The sequence below is a fragment of the Triticum aestivum genome, chromosome 7B (assembly GCF_018294505.1).
Source record: "Triticum aestivum cultivar Chinese Spring chromosome 7B, IWGSC CS RefSeq v2.1, whole genome shotgun sequence".
Taxonomy (NCBI): domain Eukaryota; kingdom Viridiplantae; phylum Streptophyta; class Magnoliopsida; order Poales; family Poaceae; genus Triticum; species Triticum aestivum.
In genome coordinates this window covers 307074621-307100198 of record NC_057813.1, presented here as the reverse complement: position 1 = coordinate 307100198, position 25578 = coordinate 307074621, and the positions used below count along the sequence as shown (strand labels likewise).

The window sequence follows — 25578 nt, the reverse complement described above, 5'->3', positions numbered from 1 at the left end:
AAAACCTTAACCCTACCACCAACCCTAACCCTAACCATTTCTTAGCAAAACCACTAACCCTAGCACTAGATCGAGCTACCCCCAACAATGATAGGCACACAATACATAGTGGAAACACAAACATAACCCTAAATGCATCATATAAATTGATTTCACCACAACACAATGATGAACTAGGGGTTCAAACAATGTGAGCAATCAACAAAGGTACATGATTCCAACCAACCAAAATGAGGAAAGGTGAGAGAGGCACCTTGGTGATGAAAGTGCTCCGAATCCACTGGACAAATCTCAAGCAAACGTGAGAGATATGGGAGGCCCTTGAGTGAGGATCTTATCCACTCCAGCACCTTACCGCCAAAGGATCTCTGCGGTAGTCCAACTCACCCTACCGCCGGGGTCCGTGGTGGTAGGCCCCTTTGCCACGTAAGCGCATGGAGATGGCCATCAGTGCCCGTTGTTACACCTACTGTTGGGCTCCTTGGCGGTAGGGTGTGATAGACTACCGCCTAGGATGATGGCGGTAGCTATACCTGGCCATGGGCAGCCCGACCCGGCCCAAAAAATCCTTGATCAGGCCTAAAAATTGAGCCTGACGAGCAGATTGGGCAGGTTCGGGCTTACAGAAAACAAAATTTTAGCTGTAGTCGGGTCGGGCCGACCATGTCGTGTCAAGCTTTTTCAGACACAGGCCGGGCTCGGGCCTTGGTTTTCAGCACCGGGCTTTTTTTAGCCCGGCCCGAAGCCCGATATATGCCTGGGTATAGCGGTAGCAAAATGGTCAAATCCCGAAATACTTTTTAATGGGGATCAGATCCAGCTAAACTTTGCACAAATGGTCAAAACACCAAATTTGGCCACACCATGGACAGGAAAAGCTTGCAGAGCGTTTACGTGCACTAGGCACAAGAATCCTACCTCCGTCCTGGTTTATTGGTCCCCATTGTATTTTGTGCCAAATTTTGACCAAAGATTTAACTAATAAAATGTTAATGCATGTAACAAAAAATTATATCATTGGATTCGTATTTAAACATAGTTTTCAATGATATTATTTTTGATGACATGCAATAATATTTTGTTAGTTAAAATCTTTGGTCAAAATCTGGCACAAAATACAATAGGGACCAATAAACAGGACGGAGGTAGCAACAGTCGACGAGTGGGACCAGGAGCACCGACGGCCCACCCATCATCACCCTAGTACAAACACGTGTGCACAATCCGGGTGCACATGCGTCGACCCACCCCTCTATAGCTGACGCGGGACGTGGCAACTCCCCACGACGCACGACGCGAGAAGGACCACCCCAGGAGCGGTTGACCGAGGAAACCAGGAAATACCCTATACACGATACGTGCAGCCATCGCAGGTGATGAGTGATAACCCACAAGTATAGGGGATCACAACAGTTTTCGAGAGTAGAGTATTCAACCCAAATTTATTTATTCGACACAAGGGGAGCCAAAGAATATTCACGGGTATTAGCAGTTGAGTTGTCAATTCAACCACATCTGAAAGACTTAATATTTGCAGCAAAGTTTTTAACAGCAAAGTAGTATGAAAATAACGGTAACAGTGGCAATAGTGACAGTAGCAGTTTGTAGTGATTGTAACATCAATAGGAACGAAAGTAACTTAGCAAAGATCAATATGTGAAAAGCTCGTAGGCATTGGATCGGCAATGATAATTGTGTTGGATGATATTCATCATGTAGCAGTCATAACCTAGGGTGATACAAAACTAGCTTCAATTCATCAATATAATGTAGGCATATATTCCGTATATAGTCATACGTGCTTATGGAAAAGAACTTGCATGACATCTTTTGTCCTACCCTCCCGTGGCAGCGGGGTCCTAAGAAAAACTAAGGGATATTAAGGCCTCCTTTTAATAGAGAGTCGGAACAATGCATTAGCACTTAGTGAACACATAAACTCCTCAAACTACGGTAATCACCGGAAAGAAACCCAATTATTGTCACCTTGGGGCATGCGGATCATAACTCGTAATAGGTGTCTACAACTTGCAAGATAGGATCAAGAATACACATATATTCATAAAAACATAATAGATTCAGATCTGAAATCATGGCACTCGGGCTCTAGTGACAAGCATTAAGCATAGCAAAGTCATAGCAACATCAATCTCAGAACATAGTGGATACTAGGGATCAAACCCTGATGAGGACATGACTACCTTGGATACGACCAAAAATATTGCATACATGCATATTTGTCAGGTGATTTCTAGTGCAAACTATTCAATAATCTATTTATGTTATCTAGAACAAAAATACTTCACACACTTTTGTGTTTTGTCTAATTGCAGGTGTATGGGACATTTGTACAATCCACATATGAAGATAAGGGAGAAAGAGATGTTTACGTGTTGTTCAAAAAGTTCTCTCATGTCACTTTTGGACCAAGAGAAGATAGAGTCCAAGTCTCTCACGTTCTGGATTCAGATTCGGACTGCACAGACATACCTAACTCAAAACGCCAACAATTTTTTCATACGGACTCCGAATTGGGTGATTTTTTTATTGGAATCTAGATTTTGTGCTCTTTCCAGCCCAATTGGATTCACCTTCAAATTCGTCCGGAGCATTGAGATATCGACGAAACAATCTGACGCTGCAGCAGAATCCGAGTCAAACAACAAGTCCAAAGGTGTTGCATCACCTCCACTTGGGCCCATGGGCCTTGTACGACCTAGGGTTGGTTTTAGGCTGCCTTGGGACGTTCTCCCACCTCCTTGGCCGCCACCCCTTGCTCCTGTATAAGTAGATCCATCTAGTAGCTTTTTCGTTGGGTTTTATTTAGTTAAAAGTTAGCCATCGCTGTAACTTCGTGTACTTCGTTTGTGTCCAACGACCAGACCAAGACCGCTTATGAAACCCCACTTTTACCAATACTTCATCCATATTCGCAATATTCAGATTGCTTAATCATATTCTTGCTTGTTCTTTGATTGCTTGCAGGAATAGACCTTCGTGGTCAGGTTGATCATGCTCCGGCGTGGTCAATAACCTCTCGGAGTTGGTTTAGCGATTGCTAAGGCGCAATGTTGTGCATGTTTGTAGTCGGATCATCAAAGTCGGCTCCACCAAATCGATAGTTATCATCTCATCGAAAGATCGGGACACCCTATCCTCTATCAAGTGGTATCAGTTTTCAGGTTGCTCGGTGAGAATTTCCAGTTTTTTCTAGATTAGATTTATTTTCTTACCTATTGTCCAAGAAGAAGCCACAAAAAAAAGTTAGATCTTTTCATCCTTTGTCCAAGATAGTCTGAGCCTTTGCAATTTTCTTTTCATTGTTTGCATTGTTGAATTATTGGTTGCATCGTTGTGTCGTGTTGCTGGTCTTAGTGTCTCGTTTGTTTAGAGTTTCGAGTTCTGTTCACATTAGTCACGTCGTCGCTGCATCGTTATCCCTTCCGTTGTCCACCACACCATCCATCAATTTCCACCACATGCTACCCATAGTTCATTGTCACAATCATAGTTGAGGTCGTTCACATCTTCACTTGATCCAATCTGCATCTTATCTAGTTTGTCTTTGAAAGAGGGAGAGAAAAAAACAGAGAGAAAAAAAGGCAGAGAGAAAAAAAAGAGAGAAAAAAAAGTTAGAGGAAAAAAGGAGAGAAAGAAAAGGAAAAAAGTGTGAGGAAAAAAAAGAAAAAAAAAGAAAAAAAAGATCTATCTAGACTCAATCTCGTAGTTGAATTCTGATTGGAATCTAGTTTGTGCACTGTTCAGTAAAACAGGCATAACTTTCTCATACGAAGTCCGTTTTGGCTCCACGAGTACTCAAATGAAAGCTAGCGACGAGCCGCATCTAAATAGTTGCAGAAACTAGTTCCATATTTGGCAGCTCAAACTCGGTTTCTAAATATGTCTTTTTGCCCTCCGAAGTTCGCGCATACAGTTTGTTCCAGTTTTTTAGGCCAGTTTTAGAATTCTTTGACTCCTCATATCAATTCGGAATTGAGTGATTCTTTTTGCATTGAAAAGCTTGAGTTAGTAGCAAACTTTTCAAGAGGAAAGTTGGAGAGAGAGTTGTTATATATCCTGCTTGGCAGTTGTTTTTCATCATTATCTTTACTGTCGTTGTGATCTTCACTTATATCTTGCTGTCTAGAGGTACTTATCCTTCATTGATGGTAGTTGTGCTATGCCGTGACCTCATTAGTGTTCTAGGCTCGCGTCTCTAGTCCGGTCTAGCCTAGGACCAACATAGTACCATCGTTGAGCGTTTATTCAATATTGCATCTCTGAATTGATTATTGCTAATCTTTTGCTACCATATATAGCCAACCCAGCTTCACATATTTCTACACCGTGTATACGTACGCTCCCCTGGCAATCGCTTTACTCAATCTTCAGAGATATTTGACACCGCTGGTTGCCTGTCACCACCTGTTGCATGGTAAGAACTTGTAAGATATTGATATTTGCTATACTGTGAGCGTTTTACCACCACATCCTAGTAGTTCATAGGAACATTATTCTCGGATTTTGTATCTTGTTTTCTACTAACTATGGTAGGTTCCGAAGTTGTTAGTTCTTGGGCTTCATCGATCGTGGGAGATTTGCTACCACCTAAGAAGATACAACATCCATCACAAGAGGTACAAAGTCATCGGAATGCACACAATCAGGTTCTTGTTTCCATGCCACCTTTCAATGGTCGATTTAATCCTGATTTATACATTGAATGGGAGTTCGAAATAAATGCTATATTTGCTTTGCATAATTTTTCTGAGCATAAAAAAGTTAAGCTCGCGGTTGGTACATTCACTGGTTTTGCTATTGTTTGGTGGAGTGAATATTGTCGGTTACACCCTGATTATGTACCTAATACTTGGGATGATTTAAAACATGTCATGAGAGATAGATTCATCGATGTTTATTATACTCGTGGCATGATTAAAAAATTAGAACATTTAAAACAAGGTAGTGACACCGTAACAAAATATTATGATGATTTACAAACTACCTTGTTGCACTCATTTTTAGAAGAAAGTGAAAAAGATTTTATGGATAGATTTTGGGGAGGATTAAACCATGATATTCAGGAGATACTAATTCATGAAGAGTGTTATCCTATGGACCATTTGTTTCGTCTTGCTTGCAAAGCTGAACAGAAAATAAAACGACGTGTTGCCCACAAGGAGAACAAGCACACGATGCACATTTCAACTGTTGATACAGATGTTTATTCAACTACTAGGCGTACTATGACAACCACATCCGTTGTTGCGAGGACTACGTCATCTCCACCATGTGACACATCACCATCGAGAGTGCCTGCATCATCTGAGTTGATTATAAGAGGTAATGACAAAGGTACAGATTTTCCACTTTCACATGAGAATGATGCATGCCTAGTTAACTTGAATACATCATGTGTTGAGCTACCCACTACTTTGATCACGCCACCTATTTTAGAGGACTATGTTGATAATTTGACTTCGCCATGTGATCAAATAACTGAAATACCAACAATTTTGAGTGCACCCATTGAATTAACTATTGATGCAAAAGAATCAATGTTTAATCATTTTGATATGACCTCTAATCTTGATGATGATTCTGTGTCCAATGACTTACTGCATGTTTGCTTATTTAAGCATGTTGTAGCATGTAAATTTGATGCAAGTAAGGTTTATTCACCAATGTTGGGATGGTTTAATGATGAATATTGTCAATCTTTTGATAGGAATAAGAGCTTCACTTATATGTGCAAACTGAGTTGCAATATTTTCATGTCTTCTATTTATTATAATATTTTGGCTTTATATTTTATGATCTATGAAAGTTACTCATGTATACATGTGTCATATGTGCAAAAATCAAGGGAAGTAAAAATGGATGACATATACATATACAACATGTATACCTTGTCTCTTTTGTTAGCCACATTTCAGATTAAGCAACGCCGAGGGCGGCTTTGTTTTCAGGAAGGGGAGAATGATGAGGACATGACTACCTTGGATACGATCAAAAATATTGCATACATGCATATTTGTCAAGTGATTTCTAGTGCAAACTATTCAATAATCTATTTATGTTATCCAAAACAAAAATACTTCACGCACTTTTGTGTTTTGCCTAATTGCAGGTGTATGGGACATTTGTACAATCCACATATGAAGATAAGGGAGAAAGAGATGTTTACTTGCTGTTCAAAAAGTTCTCTCATGTCACTTTTGGACCAAGAGAAGATAGAGTCCAAGTCTCTCATGTTCTGGATTCAGATTCGGACTGCACAGACATACCTAACTCAAAACGCCAACAATTTTTTCATACGGACTCCGAATTGGATGATTCTTTTTTTTATTGGAATCTAGATTTTGTGCTCTTTCCAGCCCAATTGGATTCACCTTCAAATTCGTCCGGAGCATTGAGATATCGACGAAACAATCTGACGCTGCAGCAGAATCCGAGTCAAACAACAAGTCCAAAGGTGTTGCATCACCTCCACTTGGGCCCATGAGCCTTGTACGACCTAGGGTTGGTTTTAGGCTGCCTTGGGACGTTCTCCCACCTCCTTGGCCGCCACCCCTTGCTCCCGTATAAGTAGATCCATCTAGTAGCTTTTTCATTGGGTTTTATTTAGTTAAAAGTTAGCCATCGCTGCAACTTCGTGTACTTCGTTTGTGTCCAACGACCAGACCAAGACCGCTTATGAAACCCCACTTTTACCAATACTTCATCCATATTCGCAATATTCAGATTGCTTAATCATATTCTTGCTTGTTCTTCGATTGCTTGCAGGAATAGACCTTCGTGGTCAGGTTGATCGTGCTCCGGCGTGGTCAATAACCTCTCGAAGTTGGTTTAGCGATTGCTAATGCGCAACGTCGTGCATGTTTGTAGTCGGATCATCAAAGTCGGCTCCACCAAATCGATAGTTATCATCTCATCGAAAGATCGGGACACCCTCGCCTCTATCAAACCCTAACAAAACTAACTCGATTACATGATAAATCTCATCCAACCCATCACCGTTCAGCAAGGCTACGATGGAATTACTCACTCCTGGCGATTAGCACCATGAAATTGGTGATGGAGGAAGGTTGATGATGAGGATGATGGCTACAAAATGCACCCTCCGGGACCCCGAACGGACTCCAGATCAGCCCACCCGATGAAGAACAGGAGGTGACGGCGGCTTCGTATCGTAAAACGCGATGAATCCTTCTCTCTAATTTTTTTCTCTGAGGATAGGTATATATGGAGTTGGAGTTAGGGTTGTAGTCGGTCCAGGGTGCCCACAAGCCAGGGGGCGCGCCCCCCGGGCTTGTGGCCCCTGGGTGGCCCCCTCTGGTATCTTTTTCTGCCAGTATTTTTTATATATTTCGAAAATATTCTCCGTAAATTTTTAGGTCAATCCGAAAACTTTTATTTCTACATAAAAATAATACCGTGACAATTCTGCTGAAAACATCGTCAGTCCGGATTAGTTTCATTCAAATCATGCAAATTAGAGTCCAAAACAAGGGCAAAAGAGTTTGAAAAAGTAGATACGATGGAGACGTATTAATGAGCAGGACCAGGAGCAGCACTGACCCACCCTCATCAGGACAGCACAAGCGCGGGCGCAAAAGCCAGGTGCACATGTGTCGGCTAACCTTCCACGACTCCCCTGCGACGCACGACATGGGAAAAGCGCACCCACACGGCACATCAGATTTAGCTGCGTGTGCACCCAAAAAACGGCCACCCAGCCTATCAGATCCCGCCCGAGCCCACAGGTCATTGGCCGCTCCAAAATGACCGCACGGTGAAAACGGCAGACGTTGAATCACAGTGGCGATCCAACGGCAAGCAACAAAAAAAATACCATGTTGACTAGGATCCAACGGCAAGCAACGGAAAAAAACCACCTTGACCAGGATCCAACGGACACGAATACTAGAAATCAAGGGAGCATCTTGGAGACGAGTTGGGCAGCCTCTTTATTTGTTTAAATTTGGATTATCGTATTTCTTTCTAATACACCTGTAAAAGATGCACGTCTCTGCGCCTTTGTATAATTTCTTGCCATATATTTTTTAACATCAGTACAGACACAAGCGCTCATATACACGCGCATACACTCGGTCCCTATAAACGCACACACGCATACCCTACCCCTATGAGCGTCCCCGAAAGACTGAGCCGGCATATCATGCAGCCCATCAGGGGATACCACAATCCCTCTAACCATCCAACCACAGATTGGTTCGCCCTTAAGGCCCCGATTGAATAGTTGTTTTCGAGCCAATTACGCCCGTAAAATCCACCCCCGTAAAAACAAACCTGGTGGGTTCCGGTTAACGATCGGTTGGTCGTTTTGGTCCGTAAATTTTGCACCTGTATTCGAGATTACACCCGGTTTTGACCGGTATTGGATACACTTCTCATCACATCTGTTTTCCCCGTTTTCTGACTCTCTCCCCAGGTCTCCGGGCGAACGGCTCCAGGCACAGGAAATGGACGAGCCACCAGTGTCAGGGACTAAAGGCCTGGGGAGTTCCTAGCGCCGACGCCGCGTGCCTTGCCATGCTCGGCTGGAGTTCCCGCCGACCAGCAGGTTGAGGCGGTAACAAACTAGCAGGCTGCGGTCCTGACCAGGCCGGCAAAGAGCGTGGGCTCCGAGGTAACGTTGGTGGCAGTTGTGAGCGGGTTCCGTGGCGGCGGCAGCTACCTTGGCAAGGTCTGTGGAAATGTCCGCAGTGACTGCCTGAGTGAACTTTATGACAACGGCTGTGGTGACTGCCGACTGCCGACAGACTGGAGCAGCACGCCATGACCGGTGAAGTTTATGACGACGGCTGTGGCGAATTCATCTCCGTCATTGTCCGCATCGCTGTGGCATCTGGCGCTATCCCTGCTGAAGCTTCTGAATCTCAGAATGGCTTGTTGTGCTGTACGTTGCTGACGGGCTAAATACGATGCGATCCAAGCAGAAATCCAGAATTTTACAATCGTGTTTTCGTTACACTTGTATCTCAGGTGTGCACAGGAAAATACCCTTTGTAGATTAATACTGGTGGAAAATATAAACCGGTCTCCCAAGAGCGGCCTAAGGAGTTGTCAAGCTGTACCTACGGCAGCTGCGCATATACATACTTTAAACGCACTGAACCTGTGGTCATCTGCATCTGAGTTTATCTTACACCCATGGACTCCCCGCCTAGTTCTACATTGTACTCCAGTCCGCAACAGCATTTAATAGGATCAGAAACTCCCTGCAGAGAAAGATGTCAGCTTCTTAAGACTGCACATGGCATCATTGAAAGTAAAGTACTCCCTCCGATCCAAATTAATTGACGCAACTTTAGCACAACTTTGTACTAAAGCTGCGTCAATTAATTTGGATCGGAGGCAGTATATGTATTCCTCGATTGTTTCAAAAAAAAAGTATATGTATTCCTCAATGAGAAGAAGAAAAGGAAATCAATTAGATTTAATCATGGAGCAACCAAACTGAAAAGTATCGGTAAAACACCTTCATTTTAATGATTCGTTCCTCAAGAGACTGGAAGTACTCGGCTTCTGCAGCTCCATCACCTTGTAGAGCTTTGTATCCTTCCTCCAAGGACTTCTTATCCATCTCCTGTACTGCAGCCTGCAGGCAACAGGCTGAAATAACACACATGGAGAATGACTTGATAACAGAATGATGTTTACGGTTAAGAAACACACTGAACTTACAGGGAAGCTAGCAGTTACGTCGCTCTCCTGCTCAAGGGTCTGCTTACACTGCAAAGTTAATAATTCTTTAGTTTGACTAAAACAGCAATTGCGACTGCTTGGCAGATCTAGGGGCATAACAGTCTCCAGAATTAGAATACTTCGCTGATTTCTAAGAGGAGCTGTGATCCTTTTGCTTTGATATCCAGTAGCTTCTTTCCAACGTCAGATTCCTGTTTATTAGTTAGTGAGCGACACATGACAGGTTGGATGTTCCTTTGCTACAGGAGGAGAATGGGAAGCGTGGAATACCTTGTCTATGCTCCCTCCTAAGTTGAGCACTTCATACATCTTCCCTGCAATAACACAATAGATCAATATTCAGGTGAAGCTATTAGTTACAGTTTCACAATTGACAAAATTTCCTATTTATGTTATCCAATGTAACAGTTTCACAAGTTAAAAGTCGAGATGATATCTAGAATGGTGCAGACCTGATAGTAAGCTAATAGTTTAATCTCAATTCAAGCAAAGTAAGATCACTCAAACAGAAAACAGGTAATATAAACAGAGCCTGGTCAGTGCACCCATGTAGTCCGCTAACTGCGTCGATCAAAAGTTTTTTTTACTAATTGCAGAAAACCACCTCATGTAGATTGTTCAGACACTCCATATCAGCAGCACTGCTTCCATTCATCAAGAAGCTAGTACAGAGCACCTGAGATGGGGCCATTATGCTTCAAGTTTTTTTTTCGCGAATACGCAACGATTGCGTATCATTCCATTGATAGATAGAAGAGTACAGGAGTGTTACAGGGGGGGGGGGGGGTAACCGCTCACTACGTACGCTAAGAGGCGTAGAGAGAGGCTACACGAGCAGAATACGGGATGCTCAGCCCGTAGGAGCTCAAGGAGGCATGAGATTAGCTATGTCTTTGGCACCGGCAGAGGCCCAAACCCTGGCATCGTCCTTGATAGCTTGAAGAAGAAGCGCTGTGGAGGGGTTCGCGTTGTCGAAGATGCATGTGTTGCGGTGGCGCCATAAGGACCATGCGGTAAGAAGCACCAGGGAGGAGAGCCCCTTGCGCATGGCGGTAGGCGCAGCCGCGACCGAGGACGACCACCAGTCCAGGAAGGAATCCTCCGGGTCCTGGGGGAGGGGGGTCGGGGCACGGCACCAAGCAAAAATCTCGTGCCAGATGGTCCTGGAGAAAGAGCAGTGGAGGAGCAGGTGGTCGATCGTCTCGAGCTCCTGGGCACATAACGCACAGAGATCGTCATGCGGGAGCCCATGGCGAGCGAGCCTAGCAGCAGTCCAGCAGCGGTCCATACCAGCCAGCCAGGCAAAGAACCGGATGCAGAGAGGGGCCCAGGTACGCCAAGTGAGCTTCCAGTGCGGGACAATGGTGGAGCCGGAGAACAATGCCTGATAGCAGGACTTGGCGGAGTAGGTGCCGCTGCTCGTCCAACGCCAACGTAGCTCATCGGGGTCGGAGGAAAGGGGAAAATGCTGAAGGCGTCGCCAGAGTTCCACGTAATGAACCAGGGCCACAGGCCCCAAGGCGCCACGGATGTCGGAGATCCAGGCCCTGCCCAGCAGGCCCTGCGCAACAGAACGCGTCCGCCGGAAACTCTTAGGGACCAAGGCGAGCACAGCCGGAGCGAGATCGGCGACGGACTGCCCATCGATCCACCTGTCCGTCCAGAAGTGGCAGGAGTTGCCGTCCCCCACGATCCACATCGTGGATGCGTTGAAGATAACCTGAACATCAGTGTCAGCCGGGATGTGGAGATGTCTCCACGGCCTGGAGGCGTCGGTGGCCTTAAGCCAAAGCCAGCGAGCGTGGAGAGCAATGCCCGTGAGCTGGAGGTCCCGAATGCCCAGGCCCCTAAACTCCAGGGGACGGCACACCTTGCGCCAGCTGACAAGATTGCCACCGCTCGAGGAATCGCTGCCGCCGTGCCAAAGGAACTCACGCATGATGCGGTTGATCTTCTTCAGGATGGAAGGCCGCAAAGCCATGGCCATGAGGAGGTGGGTGGGCATGGCGGCAAGCACATGCTAGACGAAGGCCAGTCTCTCGTCGCGGGAGAGAAGCGAAGCGCGCCAAGTAGGAAGCTTGCGGGCCATGCGCTCCATCGGGGGCATAAGAGCAGCCGCAGAGACCTTCCGGACCGAGAGGGGAATGCCCAAGTAGGTTATCGGGAAGTGCATGATCGGGCAGGAGAGCATGCCCGCGACATGCGCCAGCTGCGCGTCCGAGCACTAGATAGGCGAGGCAGAGCACTTCTGGAAGTTCGTGTGGAGGCCGGAGGCAGCACCAAAAATGCGGAGCAGCTCACGGACGACGATGAGCTCGTGCGGGTCAGGGTGACAGAAGATGACCACATTGTCAGCATACAAGGAGATGTTCGAGGCCATCCGGCGCTCGGTGAGGCGACGCAACACGCCGGAGCTAGTGGCGAATTGAAGGAGGGAGTTGAGGACGTCGATGACCAGCACGAAAAGCATCGGGGAGACAGGGTCGCCTTGGCGCAAGCCCTTCTCATGATGGATTGGCGGGCCCGAATTGCCGTTGATCAGAACACGGGTCTTGGCAGTGGAGAGAAGGATGGAGATCCATTCCCGCCATCGAGGACCGAAGCCAAGGTGGCGTAGGACCTGGAGGAGAAACGGCCAGGAGACCGAGTCGAAGGTGCGCGTAATGTCGAGCTTGAGGAGCACACGCGGGGCGCGCATGTTGTGGAGCTGACGAGCGGTCTGCTGAACAAGGATGAAGTTGTCGTGGATGTTGCGGCCCTTGATGAAGGCGCTCTGGTTGGAAGAAACCATGGCATTGAGACGAGGGGCGAGCCGGAGCGACAAGACCTTGGCGAAGAGCTTGGCTAGGAGATGAATGAGACTAATCGGCCGGTAGTCCGAAAGCGAGGCAGCGTCAGGCTTCTTGGGAAGAAGGGTGATGAAGGCTTCGTTGAGCTTCTGGAAGCCCATGCCGTTCATGTGGAAAAGCTTATCAAAAGCATCGCATATGACCTTCTTGATGACGTCCCAACAAGCGTGAAGAAACTCGGTCGTGAAGCCATCGGGGCCTGGCGCCTTGCCAGACGGGAGCTGCTTGGCCGCCTCCCAAATTTCAGCCTTGGAGAAAGGTACCTCGAGGGACGAAAGGTTCAAGGAACGACCATCAAAAGCCTCGAGGTTGAGGGTGGAGTCGCGCGGATCAGCCGCACCCAGAATGCCGGCAAAGTGATGGAAGGCAGCCTCCGCCATACCGGCCTCATCAGAAACAAGCACGTCGCCCACATGCAGGTACCTGATCCTCTTCTTGTGGAAACGGTGAGAGGCACGAATCTTGAGGAAGGTCGAGTTAGCGTCCCCCTCGTGGAGCCAGGACAGGCGCACGCGATGTCGGGCGATCGTGCGCTCAAGGGACGCGAGGCCTAGGTATTTGAGCTTTAGGTTTCTACGCAACCAAGTCTCGAGCGGGGAGAGGGGCCGCAGATCCATCGCCGCGTCAAGCCGGGCAATGAGCTCACGCGCGACCTGGAGCGGGAGAGAAACCGAGCCTACTCGCCGTGCACTCCAACTTTGGAGGCGACGAGCAGTGAATTTGAGGCGCTGGTACAACCGGCGGAAGGGGTCGGCGTCCGGAGGCTCGGCATTCCATGCCTCCGCCACCACTTCCTGGAAGCCATCAAGCTTCAACCAAAAACGCTCAAAGTGAAAGTGCCTGCGAACACCCGTCTGCTGGGAACAATCCACCAAGAGTGGGGCATGATCAGAGGTCGTCGAGGCAAGGCAGCGGAGAGAGCAACCAGGCTGGCACGCGTCCCAACTAGGAGTGCAGAGGACCCGATCGTTGCGCACGAGGGTGGGCGAGTCCTGCTCGTTCGACCAAGTGTACCTCCGACCATGGAGATACATGTCACAGAGCTCCATGTCGGCAACGAAGCGGCGAAAACGGCTCATGGAGCGATGGTGCAGGCGATTATTATTCTTATCCGCAGAAGAGGATCATGTTGAAGTCACCGCCAACAAGCCAAGGGCCCGCGCAGGTGAGGCGAAAGTTGTGCAACTCCGCAAGAAACTCCACCTTGGCCGCGTCATCTTGGGGACCATAGACGGAGGAAAGCCACCAATGCTGCCCACCGGTGGCGGAGGTGACGAGGGCGGAGACATGAAAATCGCCAATCTTCGGACGGGACAGGGAGATCTCGGAGTCGCGCCACGCCACCAGGATGCCACCGCGAGTCCCGGAAGCTGGGAGGAAGAAGAAGTCGCCTCCATACATGGGACCCAAGGTCTCAGAAACAATAGCAGTAGTGATCACGACAAGCTTCGTTTCGCTAAGGCAGACGATCGAGGGGGAGACGGATGAGACCAAGGACCGAACAGCCGTACGTTTTGCGCGGGAGTTGAGACCCCGCACGTTCCAAAATACCAATTTGAGGTTACAATCCATGAAAAAGAGGGGGAGCGGCAGGGGACCGAGAGGGAAGCCCTAAGAAGGGACTAAGAACGGCTGGACCGGCGCACAATCGAGGAGCTGCGTGACGCCCCGAGGGATCTGTCAGCCGTAGTAGTCAGCGAAGGCCTGAACGACGTCTTCCGCGAGCGGCCGCGCGAAGAGCTGGGCATACTTGGCAAGAATGGCATCATCCACCAGGCCATCATCCTCAAGAAGCCCAAGCCGGCGGAGAAGAACATGCTTTGCTTTCATCTCAGAATCCAGCCCACAGTCGGTCTTGGCAATGCGGCTGCTCCTGCGCGGGGTGAAGTTGGGCGGGACGGCATGGCGCGGGGCCGGCCGGAGGAATCTCGGGAAACCAGCGCGTCCCTCTGAGCAGGGGGGATAGGATCACCTGGGGATCCACAGCGCAACCACCCGCAGGGGGAGACCGAATCGTACGGGGATCCGAGGCAGGCGACGCGCAGCCGACCGCAGAGCGTGGCGAGCCAGCGGGGGAGGCGTGGGCGGGGGGGGGCAGCTATCTTCCTGGGAGGGAGAGCCCGAGCGACCCGACAAAACGCCCCGTGGGCCCGAAAGTTGTTGGGCAAGCGACGCACGGCCAATGGCCGGGGAAACGGGGAGGGGGGAGACAGGGTCCACCAGAACTGCGGCTTCCAGACGAACCAACGACAGGGCAGACCCGACAGCTGGCGACGCGGACCGGTCAAGGGCCACGTTTGAACGCGGCTCGGGCGAAGGGGCGAGACGCGCCACCGAATCGGCGGCTTTATCGAAAGTCGCGGCAGGGACCGCAGAATTGGCGGCTTTATCCAAAGCCACAGCAGGGCCCGCAGAAACGGCCAAGGCCGAAGCCAGGCCGAGCTGACGTAGCACCCAGCCGGTGCGAGACCGGGCCCACGTGACGCAGAGGGAGCACAGGCGGGCAGGGCCCCAGGATGCCCTGCCACCCGCGGAGGGAGGAGCATGCCTGTGGCGCCGGCCGCCGGCGGCAGGCCCGGCACCCCAAGATGACGAGCGCGAGGACTCTCCCGACGGGTTAAGCTGTGGCAAGCCGGCCAGGGCGGGGGGCACGGCGGCGAGTGGTCGGGGTCGACACTGGGATCCGCCGGCGGAGGGGGGGAGGAGGGAGCCGATAATCCTCCGTGCGCCGGACGTGAATGGAAACCGGCCAGCGAAGCAGATGGACGGCAAGGCGCTCCGCCACGTCCGGGTTGGCTTCCGGTCAGACGGCGTCGGGCTCCGGGAGGAAGAGCTCAGAGGAGCGAGGGATGGCGTCGGGGTTGGGTGTCCACGCTGAGAGGCGGAAGACGGCCATGTCCGACCCGTCACGAGTCTCAGGCGCAAGGCAGTCGATGATGCAGAACGGGGAGAGGAGGTGCTCGGCAGAGGAGCCGTGCCAGCCATGTTCGGGGATGCCGCGAATCTCGATCTCCACGCGCAGACGCAGCGAGACCGGCTCGGCACCCGCGGAGCGACTTCAAGGCTGGAACAGGAGACGAAAGCGAGGAGTACGGACGGGACGCTCCGCCACACGAGCACGGTCCCGCGCGTCGGCGAAGCACACCAAGAACTCGCCATCAGGGCGGGCATGGACGGAGAACGCGTCCTCGGCGAGGGCGAAGCGGTCCCTGAGCGCCGCCGCCACGTCAGAGCGGCCGACGCCAGAACGATTGCCCGCCACGATCACGACGAGCGCACGCTCGAGAGCGACCCCGGCAGACTGGATCTCCGCAGAGCGGCCTAGGAAGCAGAGTGCGCCGACCGGGCGCAGGGAGGGATGCCCTGACATGGCCTGGGGCGGGAGGGGGCCGCGGGAGGGACCGAGCCCGGGGGAGGGGTGGTCGAGGAGGAGGCCGCCGCACCGAACGACGCGGCCGAGACGGACGGGGAGGGGGCGCCATCGCACCGGAGAACGCGGGTGAGGCGGTGGGGGTGGAGCAGGACAAGGGCGTCGAGACCGAGGTCCCCGGGGACCCAGACCCACCAGAGGAGCGAGGGGAGGAAGCGCGGATGCGCTTGGCCGCCGGTGCGCCGGGCGGGGGAGAGGAGCGAGGGGCCTCGCAGAAGCGCGCGACATGACCAAAGAAGCGGCAACGCTTGCACCACACGCCCCGCCGGCACTTCGCGCGCACATGGCCAGGGCTCAGGCAGCGGGGACACTCATCCGAGGGTGGAGAAGGCGGCGACCTGGGACCGCGACCCGGCAGACGGCCACGCCGCGAGGGACGGCGGCTTCCGCCCGCGACCTGCCAGCCGGCAGCCTCGTCCGCGGAGGCGTCGCTGGGCGGGAGAGACACCAGCCCACCTTGGAGCGGGGTCGAGGGCGGGAAGCAGGCGGCGGGGAGGGGGTCAGGGCGTCGGCGGCCACCGGGGTGCGCTCGGGGGACGCCAGAGCGCCGACGCCAGCACCTGGCGGTAGGACAGCCGGGGCGACGGGGAGGCGGACGGAAGGCTGGTCTCCAGCCAGCGGAGCTCGTAGGACTGGCCGGTGGGGGGAGGGGAAGCCATCGGAGGAGGGCACGGGGCCGGGAGGGCCGGCGCAGAGGGTGGACGTTGGGGCCGGAGTGGCCACCGACGGCGAGGGCTAGGGGCGGGGAGCGGGAGCTTGATCTCTATAAAAAGGAAAGTTTCCCTTCCATGAAGTTTGCTCCTGGCATCCTAGCAGCACCCAAGATTGGAACTGACACTGAGAGGGGGGAGCATGATTACCTCGCCCAGCTCATGTGTGCATCGTAGTGCAACACAGTATCATCCTCACGTACCTTCATGGCTGCCAAGTTTGAGGAGCCCATGCACAAAGTGTTTGTAGCTACCCCTTGTGACCTAGCTCTGCCGCTCTATGTGCACCCTTGGACAACGACTCAATTGCACCATGTAGCTGACTCGCTGCCCCTGTGGCATCTGCCTCCTGTGTATTCCAATGACGAGACCATCAACCACTCCATCCCACTCACCTCGTCCAATCAAACCAAGTTGCCCCACGACCACCCTGTGAGGCGCCACTCTAAGAAACTGAGCCAAGCTTGTGCTATTTATCACCTAGTACCAGAGCAACTTAGACTCCTTAGTGCATGCTTATGGTTAGCATTGCATAGTAGTCAGTTCAAAGTGACAAAAACTTCAACACAAGTCTAAGGGTGTGTTCCCAAGAAAACATGTCTAGTGATGTGGGTTAAGACTGAAAAGTAGCAAGTCGCTTATAGAGCAAAAGACATGTTTCAGCCTTAAGGGTAGATATGGGCGAGTGGTAAGTAAGAGACTGGTGCAGTGACGCAGAGGCATGGTGGGGTGAAGGAATGTGCAAATCGAAAGCACGAGGCGCGGGTAGCATAGGCCCAGAATTACAGGAGATGGTACAGTCAGGATGTTGCTACTTTGATAATCAGGAAATAATGGCTAGTGGCGAAAGAGAGAAAAGATTTGGTAGCTAGTTTTCAGCTACCCCACGAGGCATGTCAAAGTAGCATGCTAATGAAACCGCCTCCTAAAGCTCCCCAGTGGGTTTTTAATGGCTTCGCAAAGGTTTGGTAGCTAGTTTTTAAACCTTAAAGGTAATTGTCGACGTCCTGGACTTGGGGGTATCCAGTCCTGCCTGCCTGCGGCCCACCACGTGGCTCCATCGACGGCCTGATACGGCCCAGCTTCAACATCAACACCGCAAGACCCCTCGCGAGGGGCCAAGCCTCGCGAGGCGGACGACGCCAAGACTCCTGAAGGAGTTGGCCTCCTCAGGAGAGCTCCTGAGGGGCGGAGAGTTCTATGCAGTTACCTCATGAGGCTCAGCTGATGTGAGCCATGACGACCAAGGCCAGGTGGGCGCAGAGCGCAGGTTTCCTCTTCGGTGCAAGGGAGGCAAGCCGCAGGCGCGGAGTCCCGAGGAATCATCCAAAGGTTTCCATTCTGGTGCAACAAGACCAAGACTGTCAGGACGGTAGGACGGAGGTCATCACCGAGCCCACCGCAACGTCACGACCAGAGGCTTTTCGCAGGCGAAGACTACTTTTGTCAGGATAGATTGTATTACTTGTCCCCTTTCAAATCCCGCCGTTGTGGAATCCCTTCCCGCTCATATTTGGGAGGAGGACCAAGGCCACTATATGGACTTAGCCACCACCATAGAGGAGGACCGAAACCAGAACAAGTAGAGCACCGCAACAGCTCAAGAACACCTCACTTCCTGAGGCTTGTTCATCCATTGTACTAGTTCATCCATAGCCCCTCGAGGCAATCCACCACACCACACTGGATTAGGGTATTACACCACAACGGTGGCCCGAACCAGTATAAATCTCTATGTCTTTGTGTCTCTGTGAGCTCGACGCGCTAGGCTAGGGAGGATCGCGAGCAGGCAGGCTAGGCAGGTTGAGATCTCCGCACGCACCCCAGAGTTCGAACCTCTCAAGGGTTGCCGGATCCTGAAATCCGACAGTAATGTAGTCGGACGCCAAACGACATGGCTGTGTCAAACGTCATGGTATTAAGTAGACTTCTCCAACAACAACAACAAAGCTTTTCGTCCCAAACAAGTTGCGATAGGCTAGAGGTGAAACCCATAAGATATCGCAACCAAATCATGGTTCTGGCACATGGATAGCAAGCTTCTACGCACCCCTTTCCATAGCTAGCTCTCTTTCGATACTCCAGTCCTTCAGATCCCTCTTTATGGACTCCTCCTATGTCAAGTTAGGTCTACCCCGACCTCAATTGACATTATCGGCACACTTTAGCCGTCCATCCACTATGCACTGGCGCTTCTGGGGCCTGCGCTGAATATGCCCAAACCATCTCAGACGATGTTGGACAAGCTTCTCTTCAATCGGCACTACCCCAACTCTATCTCGTATATCATCATTCCGGACTCGGTCCTTCCTGGCCACACATCCATCTCAACATACGCATCTCCGCCACACCTAACTGTTGAACATGTCGCCTTTTAGTCGGCCAATAACTCAGCGCCATACAACATTGCAGGTCAAACCGCCGTCCTATAGAACTTGCCTTCTAGCTTTTGTGGCACTCTCTTGTCACAAAGAATGCCAGAAGCTTGGCGCCACTTCATCCATCCGGCTTTGATTCGATGATTCACATCTTCATCGATCTCCCTATCCTTCTGCAGCATAGACCCCAAATATCTAAAGGTGTCCTTCGAGGCACCACCTGCCCATCAAGACTAACCTCCTCCTCGTGCCTACTAGTACTGAAATTGCACCTCATGTACTCGGTTTTAGTTCTACTAAGTCTTAAACCTTCGGATTCCAAGGTTTGTCTCCATAGCTCTAACTTCCTATTGACCCCCATCTGATTATCATCGACTAGCACCACATCATCCGCAAAGAGCATACACCACGGGATATCTCCTTGTATATCCCTTGTGACCCCATCCATAACCAGAGCGAAAAGATAAGTGCTCAAAGCTGACCCCTGGTGCAGTCCTATTTTAACTGGGAAGTCATCAGTGTCGCCATCACTTGTTCGAACACTTGTCGCAACATTATCATACATGTCCTTGATGAGGGTAATGTACTTTGTTGGGACTTTGTGTTTCTCCAAGGCCCACCACATGACATTCCGTGGTATCTTATCGTAGGCCTTCTCTAAGTCAGTGAACACCATATGCAGGTCCTTCTTTTGCTCCCTGTATCTCTCCATGAGTTGTCGCACCAAGAAAATGGATTCCATGATGCATGAAACCAAACTGATTTTGGTCACGCTTGTCATACTTCTTAAGTGATGCTCAATGACTCTCTCCCATAGCTTCATTGTATGGCTCATCAGCTTAATTCCATGGTAATTAGTACAACTCTTAACATCCCCCTTGTTTTTGAAGATTGGTACTAATATACTCCGTCTCCATTCTTCTGGCATCTTGTTTGCCCGAAAAATGAGGTTGAAAACTTAGCTAGCCATACTATAGCTATGTCTCCGAGGCCTCTCCACACCTCAATGGGGATACAATCAGGGCCCATAGCCTTGCCTCCTTTCATCATTTTTAAAGCCTCCTTGACCTTCGACTCCTGGATTCGTCGCACAAACGCCTACTGGTATCATCAAAGGAGTCATCCAATTCAATGGTAGAGCTCTCATTCTCCCCATTGAACAACTTGTCAAAGTACTCCCGCCATCTATGCTTAATCTCCTCGTCCTTCACCAGGATCTGGTCTGCTCCGTCATTGATGCATTTAACTTGGTCAACATCCCTCGTCTTCCTCTCGGATCTTAGCCATCTTATAGATGTCCCTTTCGCCTTCCTTCATGTCTAACCGCTAGTAGAGGTCCTCATACGCCCGACCCCTTGCTTCACTCGTAGCTCGCTTTGCGGCCTTCTTTGACATCTTGTACTTCTCTATGTTGTCTGCGCTCCTATCTAGGTAGTGGCGTCTAAAACAATCTTTCTTCTCCTTAATAGCCTTCTGGACATTATTATTCCACCACCAGGTATCTTTAGCTTCTCTTTTACTTTCCCTGGACACTCCAAACTCCTCTGAGGCCACCTTACGAGTGCAAGTCGTCATCATCATCCACATATTGTTTGCATCGCCTCCTTCCTCCCAAGGGCCCTCCATAATACCCTCTCCTTGAACGCCTGAGCTCCCTCCCCCTTGAGCTTCCACCACTTCGTTCTAGCTACTTTGGCATGCTTATCCTGCTAGACAGGAATCCGAAAGCGGAAGTTAGCCACCACCAGCTTATGCTGAAGGATAATACTCTCTCCAGGTATCACCTTACAATCTAGGCACGCACGCTTGTCTTCTCTTCTCGAGAGGATGAAATCAATCTGGCTAGAGTGTTGACCACTACTAAAAGTCACTAGATGTGATTCCCTCTTTTGAAATAGGGTGTTAGCTACGATCACTGTCAGATCGTCCAAGATGGAAGTTTCTTCACAGAATCACTATCAGATCCTTGTATTGCCTCTTCTACTAGTGCCCCCAACCTAACCGATAGCCTATCCAACTCCTTGATTCGGTTTTTGGTAGGAGCACGAGTCTCCAACTTGCATAATTCACTGGCTAGTTGTGTAAAGCATTCGTAATAAAGGCATGTATGTATTTTTTAAAATCATTAAAATGTTATGTTGGAACCTTTGTTTGTCATGTGTATGAATAGTACGTGGAACACAAGCTTTTCCTCGACTGGTGAAGATGAGCGCAGTTGGGTCATGAGGAAAAACTAACCCCGCGCCAGGGTAAGCTAATTAACATGCATACAACAAGCAATATGAACTGACTCATGTCCAAAGATGGAAAGAATAATTAAAAATCACTATTATTTGACTTTTTGTTTAGCAGAACCCATACCTTCAAAAAAGTTCTGCTTGTTCATAGGTGCTTCAACCTGCATGAGTGCATATGTTACAACGATGATCGGAACAATATATTGCCTCGGTTAACAAGAGCGTGAAACGACAAAGAGTGAGTGAATTAATAAAAATCCTTATGGTCCAACTTGCATAGTAGATGTTGAATATCAACTTATTCAATTCAAAGTGGCCTAATAACTGTCAAACATTCATGTACAACTTATGCAAGAGTTGAATTACCATGAATAAACACACCATACAAAGTGATTCTCATGCCTAAATTACTTTTACTTCAGTTAGAGGTAAGTGGTTGTTTGGTTGTCTCTAAGCTATTAGGGATAGAAAGTTTTTTTGTTACAAGGAGATACATTTGAGCCATGACAGTTAACAACCATATCTTCTCTTCAAGCTAAGCTCATGACGAACTTGACATACAGGATCCGATGTCATTAGTTAACTAAGCGGTCCTAGGTCAACATGTTCATATTGTTGAGAATAGCAACTTGTATTATTAGGAGGCCAATGCCAACATATATACACACGCATGAGAATGCCAAAAGGCTACAAGAGGATGCCACGAGACTAGAATGCAAAAGGCCAAAAGACATCATTTAATATAACTGTAACACCCCCCCCCCTCAAACTCATGGTGGATCCACAACACTGAGTTTGGAAAGGTGAAATCCATGTTGCGCTCTAGCCTGAGCCTTCGTGAAGAAGTCCGCTAGCTGTAACTCAGAAGGCACATACTGAAGAGCAACAACATGATCCTGCACAGCAGCGCGCACCTAAGAAGCATCAACACCAATGTGTTTGGTAAGCTCATGCTTCACGGGGTCCCGCGCAATACTGATAGCACCTATGCTGTCTGACAGGAGGGTGGTAGGTGTAGTAACAGAAACACCAAAATCCTCCAGTAACCATCATAACCAAGTCACCTCAGCCGTCAGAAGAGTCATAGCTCGCAACTCGGCCTCTGCACTCGAACGAGAAACTGCAGTCTGTTTCTTCGTCTTCCAGAAAATGAGGGAACCACCAAGAAAGACACAATAGGCAGAAAGTGAACGATGATCTGTAGGATCACTAGCCCACGTAGCATCCGAATAGGCCTGGAGCTGTAACGAGCTGGAACGGGGGAAAAGAGACGATGAGAGATCGTGCCACGAAGATATCGTAGAACGCGAAGAAGGTGACTATAGTGAACTGAAGTGGGAGCAGAAAGAAACTGACTCGGAATATGGACAGGATAGGAAATATCCGAACGAGTGACAGCAAGATACACAAGACTCCCAACAAGATGACGATAACGTGTCGGACCAGACAAGGGCTCACCATCAGAAGCACGAAGGTGAACATTGAGCTCCATAGGAGTCTCAGCAATGCTCTCATCACTAAGAGCCGCACGAGTAAGAAGGCCCTGGATATACTTTTCTTGGGAAATAAAAAGCCAGCAGAGGTGGAGGAAACCTCAATCCCAAGAAAGTAACGAAGAGGACCAAGATCAGACATAAGGAACTGCTCATTAAGACGGGCCTTGACAAAGGCAATGTACTCAGAATCGTCGCCAGTGATGATCATGTCATCAACATATACAAGAAGAAGAGTGCGACCACGAGCAGAAAGGTGGACAAACAACGCTGGATCATGATCACTGGGTGAAAAACCAGCAGCAGTGACCACAGAGGCAAAACGCTCAAACCAAGCGCGAGGGGCTTGCTTAAGGCCATAGAGAGAGCGACGAAGACGACAAACCATGCCATCGGGAACTGAATACCCAGGTGGTGGCTGCATATAAACCTCCTCATGCAACTCACCATTAAGAAAGCATTTTTAACATCAAGTTGTGACACGGACCAGTGGCGAACAGAGGCCACGGCGAGAAGTGTGCGGACAGTGGTCATATGGGCCACAGGAGCAAATGTCTCATCATAATCACGACCATGCTCCTACTAAAAGCCGCGAGCCACGAGACGAGCTATATAACGCTCGAGAGAACCATTTGAGCGAGTTTTAATCTTATAGACCCACTTACAAGTGATGGGACGAACACGGGGAGGAAGAGAAACCAGATCCCATGTGCCGTTGCGCTCAAGTGCGGCAATCTCCTCTGCCATCGCAAACTGCCATTCAGGATGAACAACAGCATCACGATAAGAAGTAGGCTCAAGTACAACCGAAAGGCCATATCGGCTAGGAGAATAGCGGTCAGGAGGAGGGCAAGGTCGAGCCCGAAGACCATAAGTCGGCTGGGACGAGGAAGACGGTGCACCAGAAGTAGATGGCACGTCAATAGATTCATCCATAACACGTCGACGACGGGTATAATGAAAAGGAAAAGTGGGATGAGAAGGAACCACTGGAGGTGATGGAGATGAAGAAGACATCGGTGATGAAGGTGGGAGTATCATGCAATAAGGAAGGAGAAGAAACGATAGGAGCATATGGTGTCGGATCTACAATAGTGGGACGAGGAGGAGTAGGAATATGAGGCACAGAGGGAGGTGTAGCAGGAAATGTGAGAAAAGAGATATCCTCTACTGAAAAGGTCGAAGAGGATGGTCGTGGGTAGAATTGACGAGACTCATCAAAGGTCACATCCCTAGAAATACGCATCCGTCGACCGACAGGATCCCAACACCGATAACCCTTATGTTCATCACTGTAGCCCAGAAAAACACACTCGACAGACTGAGCGCTTAGTTTGGTGCGTTCTCGGGGGGCAAGGAGAACATAACAAGCACAACCAAACATCCAAAGAGCAGAATAATCAGGAGAATGATCAGAAAGACGCTCTAGAGGAATAGCTCCCTGTAGAGCAGATGAGGGTTGAATGTTTATGAGATATGTGGCAGTGGAGACAGCCTCAGCCCAGAAATGAGGCGGAAGAGAGACGGCAATCATCATCGCACGAGCTGTCTCAAGAAGGTGACGATGCTTGCGCTCAGCCACGCCATTCTAAGCATGAGCACCGGGACAAGAGAACTGAGCAAGAGTACCCTGCTCAGCAAGAAAACCACGCAACATTTTGGAGATATACTCGCCAGCAGAATCAGCACGAAACACGCGAATAGGTGTAGAGAACTGAGTGTGGACCATGGCGGCAAAACCGCTTATAAATAGAGAGAACCTCGCTACGAGAAGACATGAAGTAAAGCCAAGTGTAGCGAGAGAAATCATCTATAAAAATAATATAGTAGCGATGGCCCCCTTTGGAAGAGAAGGGAGCCGGACCCCACACATCTGAATGTACTAAATCAAAAGGGCGCTGAGACACTGACTCGCTAGTAGGATAAGGTAACTGAACTTGTTTACCAAGCCTACAACCCTGACACTGTAAGGAGACATCTCCTGAGACAGGCCCCAGAAGACCACGACGAACTAAAGACGATAGTCGAGAACCACAAAGGTGACCAAGTCGATGATGCCACTGCTGGAAGGAGCTGGTAGCTGAAGCGACGAAGGCAGATGGACTGGCGAGTGTGGTGGTAGCGGAAGGAACATTAAGCCAGTCCAACTCCCAAAGCCCCTGAGAATCATGGCGGCGCGGGCCAGCCCCAACCAGAGCCTTCGTGTGGCGATCCTGGATAGTGCAAGAATCAACATCAAGAATGACACGACAACCAGAATCAGTAAGCTGACCCGCAGAAAATAGGTTCATAGTAAGGCGAGGCACATGAGAAACATCTGGAACATAAAAGGAAGTGGCAAGAGTGCCTTGACACGCAACAGGAAGAGGAGTATCATCAGCAGTAAGAACATTAATAGGAAAATCGAGAGATCTACGAGAGGACAAGATAGAAGAATCGGAGGACATATCAAATGAAGCTCCAGAATCCAGAACCCATGGGGATGTACCTGACTGTGTAGACAGTGGTCGCTCAACACTAGAAGCACCAATCACAGAGCCTGCAGTACCTGTCGAAGAGCCTGAAGCAGCAAGTAGACGCTTGAGCTTCACAATATCTTGCTCAGTCAAGGAGACACTAGATGGCGTCGAGGAAGAAGCACGAGTCCCAGAAGAAGAATTGCGCTCCATATTACGCATAACATTTCTTCTTGAAGCAGTCAGACTCGGGGTGACCATCCCTGTTGTAGTAGTCACAATGAGTACAAGGA

General features: G+C 49.7%; 1 protein-coding gene across 2 annotated transcripts in view; it reads right to left on the bottom strand.

Moving 5' to 3' along the window:
* Positions 1-8958: 8958 nt before the first annotated feature.
* The window catches only part of LOC123160350 (uncharacterized), a 44652-nt gene continuing 28032 nt past the window's right edge, over positions 8959-25578 (bottom strand). Inside the window, exons 7-12 of one of the 2 annotated variants that reach the window (XM_044578161.1) lie at positions 21461-21497; positions 10003-10046; positions 9852-9923; positions 9712-9759; positions 9506-9639; positions 8959-9245 (exon numbers count right to left, since the gene is read on the bottom strand). In XM_044578161.1, coding sequence (XP_044434096.1) covers positions 9508-9639; positions 9712-9759; positions 9852-9923; positions 10003-10046; positions 21461-21497 — 333 coding nt within the window. In that variant the 3' untranslated portion in view covers positions 8959-9245; positions 9506-9507. The remainder of the gene's footprint in view (positions 9246-9505; positions 9640-9711; positions 9760-9851; positions 9924-10002; positions 10047-21460; positions 21498-25578) is intronic. The other variant, XM_044578160.1, reaches the window with a different exon arrangement.